This window comes from Atheta coriaria, unplaced genomic scaffold (genome assembly GCF_025399875.1).
Source record: "Atheta coriaria isolate IRGN ID8LTWV9N9 unplaced genomic scaffold, Caltech_Dcor_3.1 hic_scaffold_16_pilon, whole genome shotgun sequence".
In the NCBI taxonomy this organism is placed as follows: Eukaryota; Metazoa; Arthropoda; class Insecta; order Coleoptera; family Staphylinidae; genus Dalotia; species Dalotia coriaria.
The window spans coordinates 236,692-262,257 of record NW_027045458.1 but is presented as its reverse complement, the minus strand read 5'-3'; the positions used below and the strand labels follow the sequence as shown (position 1 = coordinate 262,257).

At 36.8% G+C, this 25,566-nt stretch overlaps 5 protein-coding genes and 1 long non-coding RNA gene across 8 annotated transcripts; 3 read left to right on the top strand and 3 right to left on the bottom strand.

Moving 5' to 3' along the window:
* Nucleotides 1-1,720: 1,720 nt before the first annotated feature.
* Nucleotides 1,721-3,720, top strand: LOC135802316 (sodium-coupled monocarboxylate transporter 2-like). The gene is made up of 7 exons (XM_065315882.1): nucleotides 1,721-1,757; nucleotides 1,812-2,089; nucleotides 2,155-2,374; nucleotides 2,430-2,789; nucleotides 2,849-3,119; nucleotides 3,180-3,331; nucleotides 3,393-3,720. Exons 1-7 carry the CDS (start codon nucleotides 1,741-1,743, stop codon nucleotides 3,718-3,720), a joined length of 1,626 nt encoding a protein of 541 aa, XP_065171954.1. The 5' UTR covers nucleotides 1,721-1,740.
* Nucleotides 3,721-4,080: 360 nt separating this feature from the next.
* Nucleotides 4,081-5,877, top strand: LOC135802274 (cytochrome P450 4d2-like). The gene is made up of 2 exons (XM_065315833.1): nucleotides 4,081-4,288; nucleotides 4,340-5,877. The coding sequence occupies exons 1-2, from the start codon at nucleotides 4,141-4,143 to the stop codon at nucleotides 5,725-5,727; spliced, it is 1,536 nt and encodes a 511-aa protein (XP_065171905.1). The 5' UTR covers nucleotides 4,081-4,140; the 3' UTR covers nucleotides 5,728-5,877.
* Nucleotides 5,878-6,740: 863 nt separating this feature from the next.
* Nucleotides 6,741-7,313, top strand: LOC135802250 (uncharacterized). Its single transcript, XR_010550530.1, has 2 exons — nucleotides 6,741-6,817; nucleotides 6,875-7,313. It is a non-coding gene; the product is annotated as an uncharacterized lncRNA (long non-coding RNA).
* Nucleotides 7,314-7,756: 443 nt separating this feature from the next.
* LOC135802315 (lysophosphatidylcholine acyltransferase-like) lies at nucleotides 7,757-14,781 on the bottom strand. Its single transcript, XM_065315881.1, has 8 exons — nucleotides 14,171-14,781; nucleotides 9,893-10,038; nucleotides 9,110-9,324; nucleotides 8,756-9,023; nucleotides 8,561-8,698; nucleotides 8,119-8,494; nucleotides 7,913-8,054; nucleotides 7,757-7,854 (listed from the first exon to the last, which is right to left on the bottom strand). The coding sequence occupies exons 1-8, from the start codon at nucleotides 14,270-14,272 to the stop codon at nucleotides 7,757-7,759; spliced, it is 1,485 nt and encodes a 494-aa protein (XP_065171953.1). The 5' UTR covers nucleotides 14,273-14,781.
* Nucleotides 14,782-14,927: 146 nt separating this feature from the next.
* LOC135802150 (cyclin-dependent kinase 10-like) lies at nucleotides 14,928-17,082 on the bottom strand. The gene is made up of 6 exons (XM_065315677.1): nucleotides 16,936-17,082; nucleotides 16,672-16,796; nucleotides 16,534-16,606; nucleotides 15,639-16,463; nucleotides 15,162-15,283; nucleotides 14,928-15,099 (listed from the first exon to the last, which is right to left on the bottom strand). Exons 1-6 carry the CDS (start codon nucleotides 16,952-16,954, stop codon nucleotides 15,064-15,066), a joined length of 1,200 nt encoding a protein of 399 aa, XP_065171749.1. The 5' UTR covers nucleotides 16,955-17,082; the 3' UTR covers nucleotides 14,928-15,063.
* Nucleotides 17,083-18,518: 1,436 nt separating this feature from the next.
* LOC135802149 (TGF-beta receptor type-1-like) lies at nucleotides 18,519-25,349 on the bottom strand. Of its 3 annotated transcripts, XM_065315674.1 has the most exons (9): nucleotides 24,849-25,349; nucleotides 24,420-24,540; nucleotides 23,401-23,552; nucleotides 22,642-22,829; nucleotides 21,575-21,814; nucleotides 21,281-21,511; nucleotides 21,049-21,216; nucleotides 20,632-20,986; nucleotides 18,519-20,573 (listed from the first exon to the last, which is right to left on the bottom strand). In XM_065315674.1, the coding sequence occupies exons 2-9, from the start codon at nucleotides 24,522-24,524 to the stop codon at nucleotides 20,390-20,392; spliced, it is 1,623 nt and encodes a 540-aa protein (XP_065171746.1). In that variant the 5' UTR covers nucleotides 24,525-24,540; nucleotides 24,849-25,349; the 3' UTR covers nucleotides 18,519-20,389. The 3 variants fall into 3 exon arrangements, with proteins under 3 accessions (XP_065171746.1, XP_065171747.1, XP_065171748.1); XM_065315675.1 differs by lacking the exon at nucleotides 23,401-23,552 and having other exon boundaries at nucleotides 24,849-25,348; XM_065315676.1 differs by lacking the exon at nucleotides 22,642-22,829 and having other exon boundaries at nucleotides 24,849-25,347.
* Nucleotides 25,350-25,566: the final 217 nt, after the last annotated feature.

Here is a 25,566-nt window from a genome sequence, read left to right as displayed (position 1 = left end):
AAACTAAAAAGAATAGCGTAAATATTTCTGCTTAGATAAAAGATGCACATTCATATAATTCCTTTTATATTCTGTAATAAAATTTAATTTATTTCTACTTTCAGGTTTTAATTAGAAAAGTCGAACAATTCTTATGGAGTATGCCTGACATTACTTCATGCGGTTATTTTTATAACTAAAAACTAGTACTCATTGTGTAGGAGGTTCCTAATTACCTTATTTACCAAATTTATTACCTAATAGCTTCAATGGTTTACCCTATAGATGCATTTCTAAATTCAACTTGTAAATTTGAAGCAATAAACTTTAAATACCAATTATTTCAGTGAAAAACTACTAGATAAACTAGAACTGTAAAACGATATAAAGTATCTAGCATCAAATTCCTCTATAAGGTCAGATTTTAAAAATGTTTATTTTGCTAGTGAAAACTAATTTTCCGACGCGATTTCCTCGAAAAGTATAAAAAGTTAGTGCATAACTTTTGCATTTCCTTCATGCCTTAACAATAACAAGAATCTAAAAGAGATGGCAGATTTAGTTTTTTGATTTTCTAAAGTTGACCAAAACTAAGAAAAAATTTAATGGGTGAGGTTACACTTAACTACTTTTAGGTCTAAAAATTATTTTTAAGTTAGAAGAAAATAGAAAAACGCCAATTAGTAGAGAAATGTCATGCGATGAAAGATATATCTAGTCAGTTTGTCGATAACACACTATTATTTCGAAAAATAAGCGGTGAAAATCGAACAGGCAAAAATTCAACTACCACTGATTTCTACCCCAAACTTTCCAACTTGATGTAGAATGATGCAAGGAATCCACTAATCCAGATTTGGTTTCTGGATGAAGCTAAATTAGTTTTCAAGTTATTGACCATTCTGTTTATTACATAAGTATGGTTATTTTGAACAGTTTAAAGTTCTATAAGTAATGTAGAATAATCTTTCTATCACCGAATCTGAAAAACGCTTTTCCTTTATCTTTAATAGTTTGCAAGAAAAGTGCGATAACTGGTTTATTCAGTTTCTTCATCGTTTCAGGCAAAAATAAAAATTAAAATTTTATCTTTTACGTCAGAAGTTTGAAGAAAAATATTATTTTGAATGTTTTATCTTAGTAACATTTCCTTTTTGTTGTCAAACTAATTATTTAGATAGTACTACTGTGATATACTGAATTTTGACTTTTTTAAATAAACCTAAGTGAAAATAAACTTCTTTATTTACATGATTTCTTTTACTTGGTTAAGACTGTTGGAGAGCTATAAATTTCCAAACTACATACAATAATGTTGGACCATTAGTATGTATATACAGAGTGTTTTCACGACGTTTTTCTTAAATTTTAATAACATTTTATACCCAACCTACAGCAACATTCAAATATGCCATACGAAAAACAAACATCGGTGTGTTTAACTCGTTATCACAATTTTAAACAAATCAAAATAAGAAAGTTCGTGAAAACACTTGTCGCCGACTAATTTTCATATTCCTGGTTTTACCCATCTTATATGTTGACTAAATTATATTCGGTAACATTACTGAAAGTGGAGAAATGAATTTCTACCCAACGCTTATTTTCCAATCTGGTACGATCACGTGTTCTTTGCATTCATGCTGCTCCTGAGCACGGCCATCGGGATATACTTCAGTTTGCATAAGTCGCCAGAATAAAAACATCACAAATTTAAATACTTTGCGGGCAAATAAGAAGATGTTTGTGTTTCCGATCGCCATGTCACTTGTAGCAAGGTAATACTAATCACAATATCATAGTGAATAATAAAATAAAATAAAATATTTTAGTCATGTATCAAGTGTGACATTAATGTCCGTCCCCGCAGATGTGTACCAGTTCGGTGCAATGTACGGTCTGAGCATTATTTCCATTTTCTTCGTATGTTTCGCAACTAGTTATGTCTATCTACCAGTTTTCTATGGCTTACAACTTAATAGTACCTATGAGTATTTAAAACTGCGATTTAACGCGTCAATACGAAGCTATTGCTCACTTCTTTTTATATTCAACTCAATTTTATACATGTCGATTGTTGTCTACGTTCCAGCCCTGGCATATTCACAAGGTAAGAATTAAATTAAACAGGTAATGAATAAAAACTAAATAATGAAGATATACGTTAATTTTAAGCCACTGGAATTAGTATATATTATGTTATCCCGTTCATATGTGCGATTTGTACGTTGTACACAACAATCGGTGGAATAAAAGCAGTGGTTTGGACAGACACTCTTCAGTTTATCATTACTGCAGGCGCCATTGCTGTTGTGTTTATTCTTGGGCTAAACAAAGCTGGAGGAATAGGCAATGTGCTGGAGGTTGCAAAAAGAGGAGACCGTTTATCATTTGAGTATAACCAACATATGACGGACATTTATTTTGTCTTAAATTAATCTTTTATTTAGTTTTGATTTAGATCTAACCACGAGAGAAACTGTCTTCGCTGTATTAATGCACTGGTTCTTGACTTACATTCGCTTGACTGCAACGAGCCCAGAATGCATTTTGAAGTTCTTAGCGTTGCCCACATTGAAAAAAGCACAGCAATCTATAGTCCTGTTTTGTTTCGGGATAATTTTGATAAAACTGATCGTTGTGTTAACTGGGTTAATACTTTTTACTATATACTACGGATGCGATCCTGTAAAGGCTGGATTAGTAGAGAAAAATGATCAGTTGGTACCATTCTATGTGGCTGACATGGCTGCGGGTATTCCTGGCTTAACAGGACTGTTTATTTCCGGAGTGTTTTGTACTGGTTTAAGGTACTTAGATGCAATCTTGTAAATTTTTGGTTGAAAAGTGTTAACTTTTCTAATTCCAGTACTTTATCAGCATCTTTAAACGCGTTATCAGCAACAGTTTATCAAGACTTCATATCTAAATACTACCCAGAGTTGGACAAGAATGGCAGGACTGGATTTATTATAAAATTTCTTGTTGTTGCGATGGGTGCCGTTATTGCTGTGCTTGCATTAATGGTAGAACATTTAGGGCCAATTTTACCCTTGGCAATCAGTGTGTCAAGTATTACAGCGGGTAGCTTTTTAGGGTTGTTTACTTTGGGCATGTTATGTCCTCGGGCTAATTCAAAAGTATGTTTAAATACAGGACCAGCAAATATTTTTAAATAATTTTTATTACATAAATTTCAGGGTGCATTATGGGGTATATTTTCATCTACTTTAATAATTGGTTGGATGTTTATTGGGTCACAATGGTACAAAGCCCAAGGTCTGCTAAAGAGCGAACCTAAATACTTATCAGTTGATAACTGTACTCTTGACATATCTTTAACAAATATAACGTAAGTATTAAGTATGATTTGATAAAGTAACCTAACGTATTTATTGGTTACTATTTTCCAGCACTACGATGAGTATTCCCCAGGAATCAAATACAATATTTTATTTATACAGAATAAGTCATTATTACTATAGCCTGATCGGAACAACAGTTTGTATCGCAGTTGGGTTGATCGTTAGTTACGCGACCAAGAGTAAGAAAGAAGTGAGAAGAGAGCTGATATCGCCTGTTGTTCATTATCTGTTTGATAACAAGAAGAAGATGAAAAACTTTGTTACAAGCACATTACACAAAGAAGATGGGAATTATCGTTCAATTTATAAAGCTAATCAAATATTAGAAGATAATTCGGTGGAAATGACTGAATTCAGAACAAAAACAATTACATAGTTGATATTATATAACAATGTTGTATACTAATTTGTATTAAAGATTTACTATGATTTACGCATTCCCATACACCCCCTCCACTTTATGCGGGAGAGCAAAAAGTCACAGGTTTCTGGGTTTCTATTTTCTTATACTCCTTATTTGCTAAGTTGATTTTCAATTTGTTTTGATTACAATAGCATAAAAGTACATGAGTATCCGCATGCAATGTAATGCGTTTATTAAAATGCTAGACTTGTTTACAAATATAACTGACTCAGTAGCAACTTAGTCTAAGTGATTAAATGAAACCTTTAAAGATAACTTCTGCCGAGAAAAATGCAACAACATTGAAATTGGTGTGTCAAACTACGATTCTAATCAGTTCAACTATTGCACGCTTCTAATAACTACATTGCTGTGAAACTATAAGTCTAGAAAATGTTTATAGAACTATCAATAACAATTCTGGTACTCTATATATTCTGGAGATGGCACATAAACTCAATTTTAGATGGTTTAAAATCATTAAAAGGCCCAGAATCGTACCCATTTATTGGATCTCTTGTGATTTGTTATCCTGTGTCCAGTTAGTACACTACTCGAACTAAATGACGCAACTTAATTTATATATTTTTAGATCTTTTGGCGAGAATAGGACAAATGTGTGATATTTACGGCCAAACTTATAAAATGACCATCCCGTGGACGGCTGGTATTGTCACAATTGATCTAGACCTGGTGGAATTTATCCTTACCTCGCAAGCAACCATTAATAAAAGTATTCTTTACATTTTCTTAAAAGAATGGCTGGGTGACGGTCTGCTTCTAAGCAAGTCAGCAAAATGGCGTCTAAGAAGAAAAACAATCACACCTACCTTTCATTTCAAAGTTTTAGACCAATTCGTGCATGTCTTTAATAAAAACAATCAAATACTTGTCCAACAATTGCAGAAGTCAATTGATAAACAAAATGGTGATGGTGTGGTAAACATAGCACACTTTGTGACCTTAGCAGCGATGGATAACATTGTAGAAACCGCAATGGGTACTAGTATGAATTCCCAACTCAATGATCAATCAGACTACGTGTGGGCTACAAAGTTTATGACGGCAAATGTGTACGATCATATTGTAAATCCTATAACTTATCTAAAAGCAACCTATATTTTCACACCAACTTACTGGAAGGAAAGGAAAGCCCTAAAGATTTTAAAAAACTACACCATGTCCTTAATTAAAACCAAACGTGAAACCTTAAGCAATCATAATAACACTATTACGGAAAACATTCATTCCGATACAGACATTAATTTGGATGATGAACATTTTGGTATAAAGAAGAAAACAGCTTTCCTTGATTTACTCCTCCAAACGACCATTGATGGTAAACCTCTGAGTGATGAAGACATCATGGAAGAAGTTGACACCTTCATGTTTGAAGGACACGACACAGTGAGCGCAGCAATATCTTTTACCTTATTCTGCATTGCTCAACATCCTGACGTTCAATCTAAAATAATTGAAGAACAACGCAGTATATTTGCCAACGAACCAGATAGAGATGTCACGAGTGAAGATTTAAAAGACATGCATTACTTAGAAATGGTTATTAAAGAGGGTCTCAGATTATATCCGTCTGTACCTGGCATTGCTCGCAATGTTTGCGAAGATTTCCACTACAAAGACATTCATGTACGCAAGGGAACGACAATTTGTATTCCAATTTTTAAAATTCATAAAGACCCTGCAAATTTCAACGATCCAGAGATGTTTATGCCTGAACGCTTCTTACCGACTGAACAAAGCACTCGTCATGCTTTTGCATTCTTGCCATTTAGTGCTGGGCATAGGAATTGCATCGGACAACGTTTTGCTATGATGGAGATGAAGGCTACCATTAGCAAAGTGTGCAGACATTTTGAGTTGGGTATGACAAATCCACCTCACAAGTGTATTCTTCCTTCGGCGATTGTTTTAATGTCAACGAATGGAGTTAACATTACAATGAAAAGAAGAAAATGGTAAAAATTGGATCAAATAAAATAATTTCTTGTAGTAACATGTAATAAATTATTAACTATAAACAATAAGGGAAAGAGAAATTTCGAACATATTTTAAGGTTTTTAAAGATAATAAAATGTATTTTGCTGGATATATAAATTTATTAAAGTATACTACTTAGTTGAAAGCTTTTACGTAAACAATCCATTTAACATTATTTTAAATGCAACATTAGGAAGCCTGATAAGACATTTATCAACAATCTCATATGCCCTGGTTGAGAGCCCGGAAATGAATGTGGGGCTTACTTCTGGAGGAAGTTCTGTGTGCAACGAAGTCCAACGGCGACAACCCTGTTCCAACAATGGGCAAATATTTGAAATAGCATCCCAGTTCAGCACATTTCTGGAAATCTGCCACTGCTCTGGAGCTTCGCTGACTCCGGTGGCCTTTACGTATCGCAGCACCGCAGCAGAGTCCTTCCATGGTCATGATTACTTCGAAAGCAAATTGAAATATCCCTTTTAATCTGACTTCAAATTGGATCCACAGGCACGTATTGTGAGACCAACGGCGGGCGCTGGAGCTGGAGTTGTTGAAGCTGCAGGTGGTTGCTGCAGCCACGACTTCAAAATCATAATACAGCAAAAGAACGTAGTATAAAGCAAATATTTGTTATTTTATATAAATAATATTACTGTTGGCTGTGAAGGTAACCAAAAGGGGATGATGATTCCAAAGCAACTTCGCCATTTTGTGTGTTTTGTTGTGTATATACTCCTAGCAAATGTTTGAATGTTTTAAAACAAATTTTCCTGGGCTTATATACTTGAATTAAATGGCAAACCATAAATAATTCATGAGCAAAGATTAAAACAACACAAAAATTAAACGGTTGCCATTTTATTAACCGCCATTAAAGTTTTTGAAATTTAAGTTCGATGGCTGATAATTTTCAGCAAAGTACTCATTAAATAATATGCAAACTCATGAATTGCTATATAAACACTGAAAATCAAAAAATGTTAGACAGAAGCCAACAACATTCGAAATAAAATGGCGAAGTACATCTCCCTTGCACTTTTGGTCGTGACCTTCTATGTTTCTTCAGTGGTATATTTCAACGATATATTTTAAAATATTTCTATTTGTTTTAATATGATATTTTAGTCTTCCGCTGATATTGTTACTTGCTTAACCAAAGAAGTTAATAATTTTGTGGGAAAAACTGTCCCCAATACAATTGCCAACTTCCACACCCCCAAGGTGTGCAAGAAATCCAGTATTGAATCAATTGCCGCATCTTTCGACAAGTTGGCAAAAGCTGAATTGTTAAAATGTGGCACCAACTGGTTATGCCTGGCAGAAGTTCTCTTCAAGTATCAATATAACCTGGTGGTCAACGCAGCCGAGTGCGAGAAGGAATATATTATTAATGGTCCCATCGCCACTTTGCTGAAGGCATTCTACAAAAACATTGAAAAGTGCATGTCAGGCACCACTGTGCCTACTCTGCCATTGATCTTGCCAAAGGTGTAAGATATTTTGCAAATTTAGAGCAAGAAGTAATTATGTTAACTGTTGTAACATAATAAATGCATTATAAAAAGTCTCGTACATAAATATTTCCTTTTTCCACACATAATCAGGACTAATATTGAAGAACACAACTGCTTTTGAAAATATTAACATGATTTAGATCTATATTCGAAATAAATAAAGCAATGTACAATATTTAAATAGAATAAAACAACACACTGCCGCATGTACTCGTAAGTAAACTAGATAACATGTATACAAAATGGTAAGGTGTGAATCAATGTGTGTTTAAGTGTAAAACAAATGATTAAAAATGGCAACCAATCAAAATGGCGGCCGTGTAAGTAACGTGCTAGATATAAAACAGATATACACTATACATAGTATTTTGTCACATTCAATTTCAGTCACATTCTAAACTCTAAACGTACAGTTTACCGAAAATATTTAAACTTTCTTTAATATAATTTGACAATTTTGACACATAAATGGATTATATCTGGAAGGCTCATTCTAGTGAAGTTTGGTATTTCCGCCATTCAGCAAACTCGTAGATAAGCTAAAAAGATGCGACGAATTCTGCTTTTGCGCTGCATAAGCGCAGAAATTTTCTAAAAACACAACAATTTAGTTAATATTTTAGGTTATAGGAATAAAATGGCGTCTTACGAAATGTGATATATCCCGTTTGTACGATATCAATGCAGAAATACAGTTCATGACATTCATACTCGGACATCGCAAGTGTGTGATACAAAACTTTGGTGAATTCGATGTTGTTTAATCGTCCAACACCGGAAGAATCATAAATCTTTAAATAAATAAAAATCAAATATTAATAAATGGTACCTTATTAAATTTTTATATAAACATACTTTAAAACCATACTTGATGACATCCAGTAAATTATGATGATGAGTGATACCAACGACGCCGAGTAGATATTCCCGAAAGTCAATCACACCGGCTGAGTGTTTATCATAAAGATGGAAGAGGTGTTGCGTATTGGGGTTGTTCGCCGGCACATTGAGATAGTTAACAAAGTTGTTATAGTTCATGGCTTGGAAGCCCTTCTTGGCAGCGTGCGTTTCAATCAACTGCTCTTCAATGCGCGACTCGTTGAGTCCAAGGCGTGTGCGCAGTTGTTGTACTTCAACCAAATCGTTTGGATTGGGCAGATTCATTTCTTTAGCTTTCGCCATTAACTTACAATCGTCATAAGTGTAATCTAACACTGGTACACCCAACGCTCTACACAGAAAAATATTTATAAGTTAAAATTAAAAATAATAAAATTAATTTATTTGTAGAGCGTACTTGGCCATTACATCTCTGACATTATTAGCAAATAACTTTGGATCTTTCTTTTCTTCTTCACTGGGATTGTAAACAGGTAAAAATTCAATTTCGCAGTAGCTGTGCACTTGTGTCAATGTTAACCATAAGAGTTTCAACCTAAATTTGCATTAGAAATTAATTTCTGGTCATAATTCAAGATTTAAGTTTACTTACGCGCTTGGACCTTCCCACGTCCACGTGACAGTATCCAATTTGTTCGGGTAACGAATACAAACTGGTTGTATTGGCACGCCAGGATAAAACGCACCTGGTTTAAACGTAATCAAACACGAACGATTTGTGCATGTTCCTTCCGGGAAAATTAAAATCTGCGGCCAATCTTCTTCGGATTTCGCTCGGTTTATAATCTCCTTGATTGTATTTTGTCGTGAATCAGGATCGTCCCTCCAAACGTACACAGGCTGAGTGTAGTTAATCAATTCTGCGGAAATATAGTTTTATTAGAAAACACGTAGGTTATGTATAGGTAGGTGTGGAAGTTGGTTAGGTTAATGAAGATGGAATTACTTCCGATGTAGCGATTGTTTCCGGATTCGCGACGAACGATAATGGAAGGAAAGCCGGTGTAGTAGACGATGCCGCCGTCGAGGAAGGTGGAATGCGGGGCGATGACGAGAATGGGTGCTTCGGCTCGTGACGCCTGGGCCCCTTTGAACACCACCTGCATACCGCCCGCCGCGTACGTCTTCCTGCCCAGATAGCACAGCGCTTGCGTTACTTTCCTACGGACGCGCAACAAAAACAAAATAAACAAAAACAAAACACTATAACAACATTACAACATAACCTTTCAAAAGAAGTGCATAAAAAGCGTGGTAGAAATAAAAACCCCGAATGCGTGTTTGTATTTGTGTGTTCATTACTGGATTGATGAGTTGATTGATAGATTGATAGCAATCTATAACATACGTACTGCCAATGATGGGGGCGTCGCGATTATCACCACGCCCCACAATACTGGGTCCTCCCAAATAGGCGATGACGAAACTATCGAAGAACGATGAATGTGGCGCTATCACATAAATACCCGCCTGCGCACGTGTCGGCTGCACGCCTCTCGTGCGAATACGAAAACCGATCGCATAGAAGAACAACTTCATTGGGTAGACGGCCACCACCCTCAACCAGCTATGAGAATAAAACCCAGCCCCAATAAAAAGAATTTCGTAAAGAAAAGTTGGATTAGTTGTATTAATATAAAGAATAAAATATTGCATGCTGAGAAATTATTTAATTATTTTAAGGTTATGTTATTTACACATTTGAAGGTTAGATTTGTTGGGGACTTACCGTCGCCATCCTGCAAGAGGTCGTTTTTGTAAATCCTCTTCGTCCAGGCCCCAAAGACCGATGCAGGCGAGGAGCCATGCTGTGATAAGAAGTGCGCAGATAATCAGTACTCTGATTGGAAGTAGAACTATCGTTAGGAAGGCAGTCTGCAAATAAAATGATTGATTAGTACCTGTGACAACCATTTTGTTTTGTCGTAGGTCATTCACACCGGTAGGTTTTCGTTCTTTTGCGAAATCAGTCACCGCGTGAAATCGGTTAAAGCGCAAAAAATCAAGTGAAACGAATGCAATCAGAGTCATTGCCATTTTGTTCTACAAGGATTTCCTTATACGCAAAATCTAAATAAAATAATTCATTGATTGTTTTATATTTATCTACGATGAGTTGTTGACAAACTCGACAAACAACCGTTTTGATGGCTTCCTACATGAGAAACACTAATTTCCGGTTTCATTTCTCGATACCAAAATAGAATCAATTCTTATCACTTGTAACACGAATATTTCTATTTTTCGGATATAAATTAATATAACAGATGTTTCAGTCACGCATGCGCCATATGATGAACGTTATCAACAAAATTAACACTTTATGATGTTTGTAATAATTAACTTGTTAATGAACGTGTTAATAACGCCTATTAACGCCTATCAAGACATGATGACAGTCCGTTGGCTGTTGGCTATACGGATCTCGAATCTTTTTGTTTTTCGTTGAATATTTATTTTGTTTTGCGCCGCGCGGTCGGTGACTACATCCAACACATCCGCGAAACGTAACAGTTCACCGACTGTAATTGCAAATTACGCGTAGGCAATGCCTGAATCTGTCTCGCTTATTCCCGCATTCGTCCTCATGCCCAGCTCCTCGTCATCGCTTCGTTTTCTTTTTCTGTTTCCACGCGCGATACTTTCTCTTCGGTGCAGCAAGTTCCGTTCTTTCTCTTCTCGACGCTCGGCTTCTCACATTTGATATTTGATTGCAACTGCAACATTGATTGCAAATCGTCTGATGTGAACTTATTACTATCTAAATTATAAGCTTTATTTTCTTGGCGTATTCTGTCAGATTTTAAATTTCTCAATATAAGAGAATGTGAGTGAAATTAATAAAATAGAAAAAATTATCGGAAACTTGGGCACTGAGATATAATTTACATACGTATTGCATTCAGAGATGTTGATGAACTAGTTCAGAACAATTCATTTGAGTTGTGAATATTGCAACTTTCAAACAGGATGTTTTTTATTTTATATTTTATCATAAAAATCTGAATAAAACGAGTTGTGTTTACGCCGCTATTTGTTTTCTATTGTTTTGTTCGGTTTTTATTTTTATTGAGACATTTGAGTGTCGATTATAAACAATTTCTTGATTTCTCTTCTAATTAGAACATAAAACAATTATTTCGTTAAGTGGGCAGGTATAGAATTACACATTGAACATAATTTACTGAAATGTTTTAATTATTAGATAAAAACAAGTCTGTTTAACACACTCTAATTGACATAATTCGTTAAAATACACCCGAAATACTATTTAATAAATTTAATGCTCAAGAAAGCATGACTAATGATTCTTTCTAATTTCAAAATTATTAAAAGTAAAGTTTTACGGGTTTCTAAATTTCAATCCTCAATAAAGCGATGCAATACATGGTTTAATTTGTAATAAATTGCATTATTGAACTTTTACATTGCATTTGATTGCACATTGCACATCGGATAATTTTATAACCTCAATCTTTACAATTATGCGTTTGTGTCAATTTAGGTTATGAATTTTTTGCCTGAATGTCGTTTAACAATTCATTTGCGAGATGAGTGCAATCTGCAATCAATGTAATCATCTAAGCAGTGCATGTATAATGCGCGTCTGCGTCAGAAGCTGCAAGTCATCTAATTTCATAGTTCTTTGCGGTTTTCTTTCGTAAAGTGCAATTGCAGTGCGATGTCTGCAATGTGCAGTAAGCTACATGCTACACAATACAATATTCTACAAGTTGTGCTGATTTTGCGAAACTAGCAAATCCGAAATCGCATCAAATCACAGTGGCGAAACTGTGCGTCATTATCATCATCATCATCATAATCATCGTAAAAAGGAATATTCCTTTCAATGCAAGTCAATAGAATGTATAAAGTGCAGCGTGCGCACAATACCATAACCGAAATGATGTCACTTCTTTTTAGGTTATTTTAACTAAGATGGAGCAGTGGTTGCCTAGTTTCATTATGAAGTTGGTTATGTTGTGATTGCGAGTTGGATCGTATTAATAGAAATGGAAATATTAATAATTTCTGAAAAACGTGTAGAACCACAACACAGAAAAAAAGAAAAAGAAAATGAATGTGGCATAAGAAAACTGATTACTTTCTAAATGTCGTTCATTATTTTTTATGAAAAGCACTCCGAGAAAAAGTGCTTTCCTGTAGAAATCGATTAAAAATTTAATCCTTGCCATGTGTCGGTTTTTCTATAAATATCTTTATCGTCCTCTACGCCTTTAAACATATAATATTTTAAGCCAATATAAATGGTGATAGGTCATCAAAGTTTGCGAAGAATGAATCAATTTCCTTCATGCTGGAAATTTATTTAATGTGATAATACTATTTAATGTCTGGGAAACCTATGAAATTTAATATCAAATGCTCAGAATGTTGTATCCATTAATGTCAAAGCAAAAATAATATTTGAATTTGAACTGCAAAGGTGCTAAAACCGATTAATTTATGAGGTCTACTTACAGCGTACGTGCAAAACGTGCAATATTAGACTGTGCATACAACACCGCGACTTTTAATTTAATTTGATGGTTGGTGAAACCGAGCCTCCAAGCCTGCAATCCCTATAAAGTCGATGCGACACGACCAACAAACCTATATCAACAAATAAACAACAAACAAACGCGGAACAATCTCAGTGCATGTTTAGCACCTTTAACATAAAATGCGAGCACATAAAGTGTCACACATGTAAAGAAAAAGCTGTTTTAAAGATATAGATATAGATTGCGTGTTAGTATAATATTCCTGGGATAGTAATATTTGCTTAACAATTAAGAATTGTCACAATTTATTATCACTTCACAATAACTATATTTCTATATGAATTTACACTGTACGCACTTTAAGTTTATTGCAATATTTACTGTTACTTTATTGTCTTTATGTTTCACGTGTATTTACACATGATTGACAAGGTAATGATTCATAAACGCGTAATATGATAATGAAACGATCGTGACATTTAAACGCACACAATCTGATAATCTACATTTAAGAGTGTTACAAAATTTACAGTTTTTATATTCGTGTCAAAATGGATTAAACGCCTATAAAATTGAATATTGCTATTGCACAAGATTAAAAGTATCAACAGTCGACCGAACAATATGCAAACTCAAATTCTTAGCAAAAATATGCAAATGAAATTGAAATTTTTGATGGCGTAATAAATTTAACGTTTGTAGAGTTGCGAAATCTGTGCCAATGCAACTAACTTTTAGTTTTCATGTATCACATAAAAATTTCGTGGTAATCGTGAAAGAAGCAGAAAGCTATAAATCACGAATAGTTAAAAGTTTAAAATAAGGATTATACAAAATGTTCACGTAAACCAATAAACTTATTTTTCGATATTTTGGCTCAGAAATAAATTTTATTAGTTTTTTTTTTCACTCCGTATTTTTATTCTTTCTTTATGCAGATAGTAGATCTTGAACTGTTTACATTAATTAATTAATTAAACACGAGAGTAAATTTGGTTGACCATGACAATGTCGTGCAGTGAGACAGTTTCAAGTGCCAATCGAAACAAGAGACACTTTACAGTTTACATAGAAAGTGAACACATATTAAGAATGTGCGCAAAAAAATTAAAAATATCCACACGTCCGTCACTTTCGCCGACATTTCTTTCTACGTTTCAAATATTAATGTTCACAATACAATTACGGAATATAATTGAGTTACTTTCAATCACGTGCTACCAAAAAATTATCTCATTAAGGCTTTTTTTATGTGTTAATCAACAAGTTTCGAATTTCAATCGCAATGCAATTAAATATTTCCCCACACACAACATTTATACGGTTGATAATTTGTTAGAAAACGCAAGAAATGAACGGCAGATAACGCAAACTGTTATTTTCACTTAAAATGTTGCAAGATGTGTCGTATGCACTTTTGAACTTTTGTTTACAGTTTTAAGCAATCAAACCTCAAGACAATATACACAAAAATTTGATATTTGATGAAATTAAATGTTTACCTTTAATTTTTCTGATGTGGTCTCCAATTCCAAGTGATGCACGAAAGGGTTGAGCAGCCCGCTGCCCTCCGTGGTGATACCTGCCGCAAGTTTAGCGTCCATTTTCTTGTTGTTTGTTATCAAACCGTATTTTCCACAAAAAGTTTAATTGTTCTTCTCGTGTTTGAATGTTTTGCTTGGCACAGTAACCATACAACTCAATAGCGAGTTGTTGCAAATTTCTCTCGGTCTGCGCGCGTGTTTTACATTCTGTACGCAGCGTCCGGGCCAGGTGAAAATCGGGCGCGCGTCAATCGCGAAACGCGTTTCTCTTCGTGCGGCGCACTCGCTGCGAATGCATGCGCGTCGCGGAAATCTCGTCGAGCGACGCGCGCGCGACGTTACCATCCGGGGGGGAAGCCGAGGAAGCCGAGGAAGCCTTTCGCCCGAAATGTAGGTCCCTCCCGGTACACGCTGTCCCCACCGTGCCCCTTTTCTCGTGCGTTGTTCGCATGTTCGCTGATGCCAGCGATCGATAATTTCACCAACGCGTGTTCAAGGGGGGAAACAAACAAAACATTGCACGGGATAGCGTGAAATGTTTCCCAAAAAACACGTAAATACTGCACTCCTACTACGTTGCTATGGCAACCGAAAATCAAACAATGTGCAACATGTCCCGTTTGGTAATGTTTACCAAATAGCTAATTGCTTTACTTTAAAATTGGCTTAAAACACGCACAAGACATTTTTTTCTTTGCTTTAAAATTACGCAGTATTTTCCTCACACACATTTATTGCCACAGTGCAAAAATATCAAACGATAAATGAAACTAAACCTAAATATCAATCTTTTCTTTAAATTTTCGTCCAAATTTCAAACCAAAATTGACATTAACTCACAATACTTTACTTTAATCAAGACGTCGTTTCTTTACCAATGACCCCAACTGTAAAATAATACACAAAAAAAATTTTGACAATGAAAAAAGACAAGATGATTTAATATTACCAAATCGGAAATGGCTGGAAGATTATTCGTCTGATCGCCGGCGCCGGTGTCGGTCTTTTCCACCTTGCTGTTCTTTAAGTTTCGATGCTGAGGAAACGTCGGCATCAATTTCGGGTCGCATGCTATAATAAAACAAAACAAAAAACACGCATTTAAAGCAAATATTATGACGCAATGATACATGTGTCCACATTGAATTACCTTTAAATCGTAATTTTAAAAATCTAAGCAACCCATGACAAATAACAACATTCAAAATTACCAAAATCTTTTGCAATTATTCTTTCTTCGTCAAGTCTACCATTTGCTTCTTTGTAACAAATGTTCGTTTATGATTCTTCATAAAACTTTTCTTCAGACCTTTTAAAATATTACAAATTATCAGAAAACTGTATTTGATACTACGTATTGTCTCTCTTAACGCTTGTGTGTTGTAATTATAGGAAATAAAGATGACAAAATAAAAGATTTACTTACGTTGTGGTGCTTCTTTGAAATAACTGCTCTGTAAGCACTCCTCAGCAGTCGCCCTCTTTCTTGGATCATACATAAACAAGAAATTAAGCAGCCTCAGCCCAGCAGCTGACAACCACGGGAATTTTTGCTTCAGATTATTATACGGCTGCTGTTTCAATGAATAATTCTGCAGGGCTGGCAACGCGCTGAATCCAGGCCAGATGGCATCCGATGGTGTTCCCAACAAATCAACAATCAATTCCAACTGTTGTATTTCAGATCTTCCAGGAAGTAATGGTTTGTGGCCTAATAATTCGCCAAGAATACAACCGGCCGCCCACATGTCTACGCTTGGACTCTGTGTGGGCGCTTGTAGCAAAAGTTCAGGGGCGCGATACCACAGTGTGACGACATGTGGAGTCATAGGTCGTAATGGCATTCCGAACCATCTTGCAAGGCCGAAATCAGCGATTTTCACGCAGCCTTTGTCAGTCATCAATAAATTCGAGACTTTCAGATCGCGATGTACGATGAAGCTATGATGCAGATATCTTAGACCTCTTAGAACCTGCAGCATGATGCATTTCACCTGAGACTCTGTGAAGGGTGTCTGCATGTTGTCAAGCAGTGAGGCTAAATCTTGCTCACAGTATTCCATTGCAAGGAAGATGCTTTCGAGACTTTTACCGACGACGACTTCTTTTAGCTGCACGATGTTCTCGTGTCGGCAGTTTAGGAGGATTTGAATTTCGCGCAGGCTGCTGATTGTGACGCCTTCACGTTCTAGGTCCATGCGGACTTTTTTCAAGGCAACAATTTTATCATTCTTTGTATCTTTTGCTCTGTCTAAATAAAAAATAATAAAAATAAAAATTATTTATTGCGATACTATGAAGGACTTTTTAAAATGACTTACAAACAATACCATAGGTGCCTTCACCTATCCTGTTGAGCTTCTCAAACTCGGAAACAAATCTACACCGACCCAACTAGAGCAAAACAAAAGTAACATTATTGAAAATTTATAACTAATTTTTTTAATTAAAACACTTACAAGGTCAGTTTCGGGAATGTTCATAGACTTGCCAGTCTTAAAAGACATTAAGATGCCTTTCCTTGTGATGGGGGCTGCAGGTTCCAGGCCGTTTTCATTTTGTTTGCTCATTTTAAACTCGGGGGCTGGAAAATTACACCGGGCTTGTGAGAAATTCGAGGTTATAAAGAAAACAATCGCTATTATTGTCCAGGGAACGCTTCACAGAACGAAATTCATTCTGGTCGGGAATGATTGATAAATTTGTAGGTGAAAATAACTTACATTGGCTTAATACGTCCATTATCAGTTTATTTCACCTTTATTTCTTGTTTTTGCGCCGCTTTTTATCATTTACCTAGTGTTTGGTGTGTGTAGTGACAAGACGTAAAGTTAAGCCCACACAAATTCCCTATTTTTCATTTATTTACCTGAAAACAATAACATATAAATATTTATTAGTGTAAAATAATTAATATAATGATTATGTTCATTTCAATTATAAAATACAGCCACATCGTGCTTATTTTAACATTATTTATCCATTTAAAATAAAGTGTGATAACGTAGCTTCATATTTTAGTTCGTTTAATTGACACAGCAGCGCTGACTCAATTTTAAATGGCGGTGGTTTCGAAACATCTTTACTTACTTCAGGAAGATAAATAATAAATTGTCATAGTTTATAATATTAATAATCTTACGAGTAATATATTTTCAAATACGTTTACAAATGGTATATACTTGCGTCTAAAGCCACAAAAAAAAACACGTTTTCATGATTTGTACATCAAACAAACAGAAGAAACAAATCCGCATCAATCAAACGTCCACCCATTAAAAACCACCTCCATCAAACACCCCTTGCTAAATGTAAAACGTTTACCATAATTAATTATAGCGCAAAGAATTCAATCAATATGTGTGTGTGTCCTAACTACGATATATCTTCATAGCTTCTGAAAAACCTAACGACTAATTTGTTTCTCCGTTTCATTATTCATCTCCTTGCTTCATTTTCTTTTGCGTTCTCGCACACCGCGCGCATTACAACATTCACATCATCTCGTAATAAGGTCAATAAGGATAACTATTGCATCTTGTGTTGTGTACATTTATCCTGAGGAATTTTTAAAATCTAGGTAATTAATTAATTAATAGAGATTACAGTACAATAATTTTTAAAATACAATCAATAGTATTGCCAAACATTCATCGTCGAGAAAATATTTTATTATATTTTGTATTATTATTATTAAATTTTAATAGGTAGTAGAAGTACTTTTTTTCATTTCTTTTCGTAATTATTTGTTTCATTTTGTCGTCGAAAGTTCATTTTAATTTCATCGTCAATAATTTTCGAAACGTCTCTTTATACTTTAATCTCTATGAATTCTACTGATAGTTTTGCGTGGTCACATTTATAATGTGTGTGAGTTGTGTGTTTTGCTTACTACAATCGGTCGCTTAAACATACATAAATATTGATAAAGATACTCGTAGATTATAACAATACTATATATCTTAGATCGTTACGTTAGTAATAAATTCTTTGTGGGGTCGCGCGTGAGAACGTGTGAAATCTTGTTGCCATGCTATGGAAGAATGAAAAGAATGCTTGTACGTACAGTCGCAGGTCATGATACCATCATTCAATATTAAATTCTTCTGCCGAGTAAATTCAATACCAAATGATTTACATTTACAATCACAGATTGAACGTTTACATAAAGGTTTATAAATGTGACCAACGCGATTTTTCTTCTTTTTGGCAAAAGTTGACAACAAATTTATCTCTGTATAAAAACTCTGACATGAATTTGTACCTTTGCAAAACAGCACTATTGTTTTCTTCAATATTTATCTCATTTTCATAATTTTATTATTTTTAATATTTAATCATATCGCTTTTTGTTTCATCATCATTAAAAATATTCACCACATTTCGCTTTCTTTTGCGTTTTTTTTCATCATTTTTAATAGTTTTCATTTTTCTTCTTCGTAATATATTAGAGGATAGCTACATCTCGTTAATATATACATATTGACAAAAGACAAGAACCGTTATGGTTTAACCATGTAATTATTAAACGCGTGTCCAGTGTGTGTTTGTGTTATGTGTGCATGGGGGCGATTACAAGTGCGCTTAACTTAAACTTATGTTGTGTGCCTGATCACCAATATTCTAACCAACCCTGACTCCGATCCGCTTCCTGCTCGTCCCTATCCGACATTAAATTTATATCAAAATTAGCCAATTGTTTCCTTTGCCTATTCCCTACCGTCACCATTATCCTATATCTCCAAATCAGTCTTTTCGAATTTTGCACCAAAATTTTGATAATGAATTTCGTCTCTGATATATAGATTGTTTCCATCCAGTCCAGTCCGAATCAGTCTTTTTGACCACCACTACTCACAACCGCCTGCAAATTTCAACTTGATTGTGTCTCAAAATCAACATTCTACAAATATTTATCTATACAACTAATTCCTACGATAATCTGATTAATATATTTTTGTTTTGTATCAGCATAACCACTTAAAAATAGTTTTTGTTTTTAAATTTTTACTTTTCTTCGTCGAAATGTTCGTTTCATAAATTGTTACGCCAATGTTTACACGCTAGGCACGAAAATGTTAATTATTTGTGATCAAACGTCTTTAGGCAATACAACAATAGATTTCTCCTTCGTTATTCATCATCATCGTAATAAATACGCCTTAAAAATAGAAATATAGTTAGCACGATATTCATAATAATTTTTTTTGTGTTGTGTGTAGTTTTTAAATATACTTTTAATATATGTACTTTAAATCGTAAGTTAATCATTATATATTCATGTGTGGGGTGTCAAGTGTGAAGCGGTAAACCCTTAAAGACTAATATTATTATGTACGAATTTTGTTTTCTCATATAACTTTCGTTCAGGTTTCAATGTGTCAACGTGTAACATCCTTACGCACGATTTTAACAAAAACGATCAAAGAACGAAACGTGCGCGCACACCTCGAATTGTTTGTTTGTTTTGTGATTAGGAACTACGGTAGCATATTTTCGCACTCATTCACTTTCGCTCGTCGCTTGCATAAAACGGATATAAACAAAATAAAAAAAAAACAGGTGGAAGATAGATTTGAAGTTTGGTTATGTTCGTCTGTCATCTGTCACAAAGATGGCGTATGTAGGGCATAAACGTTCTCGAAAAGTGGCAGTGTTTTGAGGTTTGAGATATTTGCAGTTTCTAAGTGAGTAAGTATGAGTCTTAAAATATTGTCTTTTACTGATATAAAAATTAATTGACATCCAGCTCACGCCAAGACGCAATTTTTGGCTCGAGTGTGTGTGTGTGTGGGGTTTGTAAGTCAGTCTGTCACTTTAAGAACGGTTACGTAGATCACAACTATAAAATCAGACTTCTCGGTATGTGGTTACTTTTGTGTGTGTTTGTGTTGCGGTTTATTGTAATGTCATTTATAATTATGGAATGAATGTTCGGAGACAGCTGCACGTGTCGTGTGTGTATGTATGTATGTACGTTGGGTGGGTGTCTGCTTGGTTGTCTAACAATGAGAACCCGATAATAGCGTAGAATAATACTTAAATAAATAACTGCGTAACTACTTCTCGTTTGGTACCGTTAAAATCTAAATATACAACAAAACAAAATAAAATCAAAACGAAAACAATTGTTTCGCGAAACAAACAAAACACTCTCGCTCACTCAGCCGCAGCCGCTCACATTTTGAGCTCCTCCGAGGTGCGATAGTTCGACAGCGTCTTTTTAATGCGCAACGCGGTGAGACGCGCCGTCGCGTTATGATACCAACACTCTTTCATCAACTTTGACATCACTACCAGCGCGTCGCAGTTCTGCCATCGGTTTGGTATACTTGGACGCCTTCTATCAAAGCATACAACTCTGAAATGGCATACAACATTACAATTTCTAATTGCACACTTAAAATATTATATTATACCTTCGCATATCATCAATAGTTGGATCACTCGGCACAGCATCAAAAAATGGTAGCTGATACTCATCGTACATGCCACCGACACTGCAACGCCGCGAAATCTCCCAAAATATGAGTCCCAGCGCATACACATCAGCGCGTTTAAACGAATCAAAATGATCCGTCTTCATCGTCTCGTCGAGCACCTCCGGCGCCATATATCGCTTAGTACCCACCCGATTATTAAGCGGAATATCTACCGTATCAGTAGAAACATCGTGCCGCACCGCTAGGCCCAAATCACCAATCGCACACGTGCCATTCTGCTTCACGAGTATATTCTTCGACTTTAAGTCTCTATGCGCAATCGCTGGTTTACCTAGATAATCGCAAAACAAACATAATTTCATTGCAATCATAATCGCATATGATTATGTTTACCCTGAGTGCCCATGATATCCATGTGAAGATGAGCAAGCCCGGTGGCAATCGACAGCGCCATGCAGATCATATCACTCGTATTGAACGTGCTGCGGCCGAGATAATCAAACAGCGAGCCGCGCTCGTGATAATCCGTTATCAGCCACAGCTGCGTCCAGGTACCGTTGTCTGGCGAAACACGAAAAAAGCAATTACTCATATTAATTCGAGTAGTTTATAAATAATGAAGTACCTTTATTATCGGCGGCGATAAAGCCTAAAATGTTGTCGTGACGAAGCATGACCGTCTGGTAGATTTCAGCCTCGCGGAACCAGGAGCGTTCCTCGCGCGAACTGAAAATTTTCACGGCGACATCCTCGCCGCGCCAACTACCACGCCATACCTCACCGAATCGCCCCTGACCGATTATATTCACCAGCTGGATTTGACGTGCTATACTTCTTTGTACCAACAGGGGTAAACCTATCACAAAAACATAAAAAAATTAATAAAATATGCGATTTAATAAAAAACCTAAAATATTACCTGATCCACTACCACTAGTGGTCATTTCTATCATATGCCGCAATGAATTACCATTGAGCATCGGATGGTCCGGCGCCTCGGTGCTATCCTCCCCCAATCCTATATGCTGTAAGCGTGCGCCTCGACGACCCGGTTGTCGACGGTACCAAACCCACGCGAAGACAACCACGCCAGCAATCAAGGCGACAACCCCGGCGCCGATGACAATCGACGTCGTACTGAACTCATCTGCATTCTCTCCTAGGTCGTCACAAAATTCCATCAGTATATTGCACAATCATTATTATTTGCATGCATTCAAGAAAAAAGAAAATTAATGAAAAGTGTAATAAAAGAATGAAACCAAAATGAGTCGACACACATGCAAGAGAGTGAATCGAAAGAGTAGCACGATGCACGAGACACAAAGCAGAAAGCAACAACACACAACACACATATTATATATCATCAACCAAAACGTGTGTGTTGAGCGCCCAAAAGCCGAATAGCGTCAAAGCCAAAGCCGTTTGCCAGTTAGTCCACCATATCATCTCAACTTCTAGGTCCCCGTTGATTAATAAACCTAAGAAATGTCACACCTGGGACGGAGGGTAAGTAATTAAGTTATGGGTTTGTGTTAATCAATAAATACCAGAATTTCGACATGACACACGCCTTCCCGAAATGGCTCATCGCTGCCCGTACACAGATGTCGCTGTCACTCCTTTATCATCAGCTAAATCTAAATTCATTTCAAGTTTCATCAATTCGCTCTTCCAAGTGATAAATGTGCGAGATGCGGACGAGCACAATAATCAACATGCGTTAATCTTCCACAACTCAAGCTCCGCCCCCCCCCCCCACTCGCACTCACCGGGGCGGAGCGTAACGAGGATTAAAACATGTTCAATTATTTATAACACCCCCTAATACACATAACGTCGAAATAAATGATTATCCCCCTGCTCGCAACGTCCGAGGTTGTTTTGTAATAGAATGTCTGGTGTGTGTGTGTTGGTGTAATATGTGTACGATGGCGTGTTGTGAGAGTGTGTGGGCGTGTCGGTGGTGCGTTGCGGGTTGCTAACCTTTCGGCTTGCCGACAGTGAGAACGGGCAGCGTTCGCATCAGCTGCACGTTACAGTAATCGTACTGGTCGCAGCAGTTGGCGGCGACCGCCTCGAAGGCGGCGTCGCCGTCCACCACGAAGTGCTCCTTGCAATAATCGGTCTGTACGGGATAGGGATTTAAGATTATGTCGCTGGTATCAAAGCATCTGTCCACCCAAAAAAGAAACAAAACAAATCAGGAAAGAATCGCGGCTATGTACAGCGAAAGTTTACTGCGCACGCGCGCTAGTGCAAGTCCCATTAATCATAATATACAGGTGCGCCCTAGATTAAATATTACATATTTACATGTCAGTTAAATAGAGAGAATTACGCAAATTACGCTACGCTACGGGTGGTGTGGAGTATCCAAACTACGAATATACCAAAACCAATTATGTTTATATGTAAAATATTAGCTGGCCTGCGCTGGCTGAAGACTTGTTACTGTTGTTGTTGTTGTTGTTGATAAGTAAATGTGTCAGTCTTTTGTTTTTTTATTGTTTTTGAGCGTGTGTGGCTTGTGTCAATGTGTCGTGTCTTTGCTTTAGCTTTCTGCTCCGAGCGTTCGTCGCTTGCTAGCTGCATTTTACAAATATGGTGTATGTAAGACAGTGATTCGGCAAATTAAAAATAATAATAATAATAATAATCTACGAAAGTTAGGTATAAAAGAGATTGAATTAATTTAAAGAGAGAGAGAGACAGACGTGTGTGGTAGTGCGGGCGCGGCTTTACCTCGGGGCAGGGGTGTTAGTTTGGGATTGAGGTTCTCGTTGCAGTAGTCCCTGTCGCGGCAGCACTCCATCGCGAAGGAATGATTGGAGGGTCTCTGCGGGTTGCAGAACAGAGGATTGAAAGACGGCACCTGCAAGTCCGTCGGTAGGCACCTGCAAAATTCATCACCACCGGAGGGGCGCCGCAAACACGTCAGAAATGTCACCCAGCAAAATAAATGCGAGCTATTCAAATGGCGGCCGGTCGAAATTATCATTTCAATATTCATTATTCGAGCGGAATGGGATAGAAATCAAAAGTTGCTCGATAGCCAGTCAGAGATAGAGCTTAGAGAAACAAAAAGGATTCACAAGGATTGGATAATGATATGACATGATAAACAAAATCTAGAAAAACTAATCAACCGACTGTCGCGAGATAGAATCAAGAGTCATTCGCTGCAGTGCTTTCTTTGTTTAGTAGAATCTACCATCAATCAAATCAAATAAAATTAAAAAAATAGTTGCAAAAACATGTTAGGTACGTATTGAGATTAGTATATCACAGCAACAAAAATAAAACGGTCTTCCGCGCTGTAATTAAATTGTTAGGTTAGTTAGATTAGTTTTTTGAGAGCGGCGCTTTTGTTGGTGGAGGTGGGATCCACACATTGGGTTTACCTGAGCCGCCGGCGGCCGCCAGCCAGGCCCTCGAACGCCGCATTGCAATAATCGCGGTCGTTGCAGCAGTATTGCGCCGCCTCGTCGGTCGGCTCCCGGTCGCACCACACCGCGTGCTCCGGCGGAAAGAAATCGGCTCTGCTCAAACATCTATTCAAAAAAACGATTGAAACGCAACGAAAACGCGCGGTCTGTGTTACAACCAATTGATGAACATTTAGTGTTTGAAAGATGGAGGATGGGAACAATTTAGACTGGCTACCAATTGTTTTTTGGACAAGTTTGCTTTCACTTGTCATGTTATGTTTTTGCACTGGCTATAAGAAAACTGTGATTAGCAGCAAGCGGAGTGATAATCACCTGTACGTGTGATGCTGTTGGCCGTTTTCGATGTACTTTGCCGCATAGCAGTAGCCGTCCGTTTCGCACGTGTTGTTCGTACGCGAACACATGTCGCATCTGCATTTTAACTTCCCCGAACCTAAAATGAAACACAATTCGATTAGTATACGAAATTATTTACTAGGCAAAACAAAACACAAACAACTAGAAAAACAATTGAATGAGTCAATGTTTAACTCTGTGTGTATATTTGTGTGTACAGACTATGACCTCAGGTAATGGAACGCGCATTGTGACAGTAAAAATTCGCGACCGTTAATCATTGCACAATGCCATCCGTGCATAATTTGTGCATGCAACCCGCCGCACAAGGGCATGGTCATGATAGCATGTCTATGCATGCTGGAGTTAATGTTTAGAATGTTTTGTATAGGTGTTTGTACTTACTATAAACTAAATGGCAAAGCCACAACAAGATTTGTACAACAAGCAGCAGCCGCGTCATCTTCACGGTGGCCGCTCCTCCGGGTGGTATCCTAGTTCACGTTCTCGCGGCGGGTCACTGATTAATCACGGTGTGCCGCATCCTACGCCGCCCCCGAGGGCCCCTGGCCGCCCCCCACACGCACGCACGGTGCGCTTCTAACTTTCGCTTGTTTATCGCGTGTCTGTTATTAGCGCTCTGCCGTTGCGCGCTGCGCCACTCGGTTACTTCGTCAATCGAAGCGTATCGTAGTTTTCACGACGCACTGTTTTTTACCGGATCGACGCGTGTCTTCTGCATGAATGCGATGGACTCCCGAGTGTTTTGAATTGTTTAGAACTGATCGTGCTGGTGGTGCGCGCACTTTTTTCGGGAGATACTACGGCGACGACACCAGCGAGACGAAAACAGCAGCCATGTTGTGTTGCTTTTAACAAATGCGAATCGGTGCCGATGTGCCGAAAGCAAAAGGCCGCCAGATGGCGTCTGGCCGCTTGACGACAAGTAACTCATTAACAATGCAGTACACCGCGAATATTCAAATTAGACGCATAAAAATGCACACAATTGGAAATTATACTCACTGACTTGTTTCTGATTAAAATTTTTATCATATAAACATTGTTTTATCGTGCTTACATTTTTTTATAAATAAAAATTACTACCTTTTAAGCAGGCAAC

Bases quoted from the DNA above. Each gene is read 5' to 3' on its own strand.
- LOC135802315 (XM_065315881.1), bottom strand. From the start codon at position 14,272: ATGGACGCTAAACTTGCGGCAGGTATCACCACGGAGGGCAGCGGGCTG. The intron at 9,325-9,892 runs GTAAGTCCCCAA...GCGCGTCCGTAG, and splicing joins CCTCTTGCAGGATGGCGACG to GAAAGTAACGCAAGCGCTGT. The intron at 8,495-8,560 runs GTACGCTCTACA...TTTTCTGTGTAG, and splicing joins GTCAGAGATGTAATGGCCAA to AGCGTTGGGTGTACCAGTGT.
- LOC135802274 (XM_065315833.1), top strand. From the start codon at position 4,141: ATGTTTATAGAACTATCAATAACAATTCTGGTACTCTATATATTCTGG. The intron at 4,289-4,339 runs GTTAGTACACTA...ATATATTTTTAG, and splicing joins GATTTGTTATCCTGTGTCCA to ATCTTTTGGCGAGAATAGGA.
- LOC135802316 (XM_065315882.1), top strand. The intron at 3,120-3,179 runs GTATGTTTAAAT...CATAAATTTCAG, and splicing joins GTCCTCGGGCTAATTCAAAA to GGTGCATTATGGGGTATATT. The intron at 3,332-3,392 runs GTAAGTATTAAG...ACTATTTTCCAG, and splicing joins ATATCTTTAACAAATATAAC to CACTACGATGAGTATTCCCC.
- LOC135802150 (XM_065315677.1), bottom strand. The intron at 16,607-16,671 runs GTAAGTGTTTTA...GTTTTGCTCTAG, and splicing joins ACATTCCCGAAACTGACCTT to TTGGGTCGGTGTAGATTTGT. The intron at 15,100-15,161 runs GTAATATTAAAT...ATTATTTTACAG, and splicing joins TTCCAGCCATTTCCGATTTG to TTGGGGTCATTGGTAAAGAA.
- LOC135802149 (XM_065315674.1), bottom strand. From the start codon at position 24,524: ATGCAGATGCGACATGTGTTCGCGTACGAACAACACGTGCGAAACGGA. The intron at 23,553-24,419 runs GTGATTATCACT...TGAATTTTGCAG, and splicing joins CAACAGCATCACACGTACAG to GTGCCTACCGACGGACTTGC. The intron at 21,217-21,280 runs GTACTTCATTAT...GTGTTTCGCCAG, and splicing joins TATCGCCGCCGATAATAAAG to ACAACGGTACCTGGACGCAG.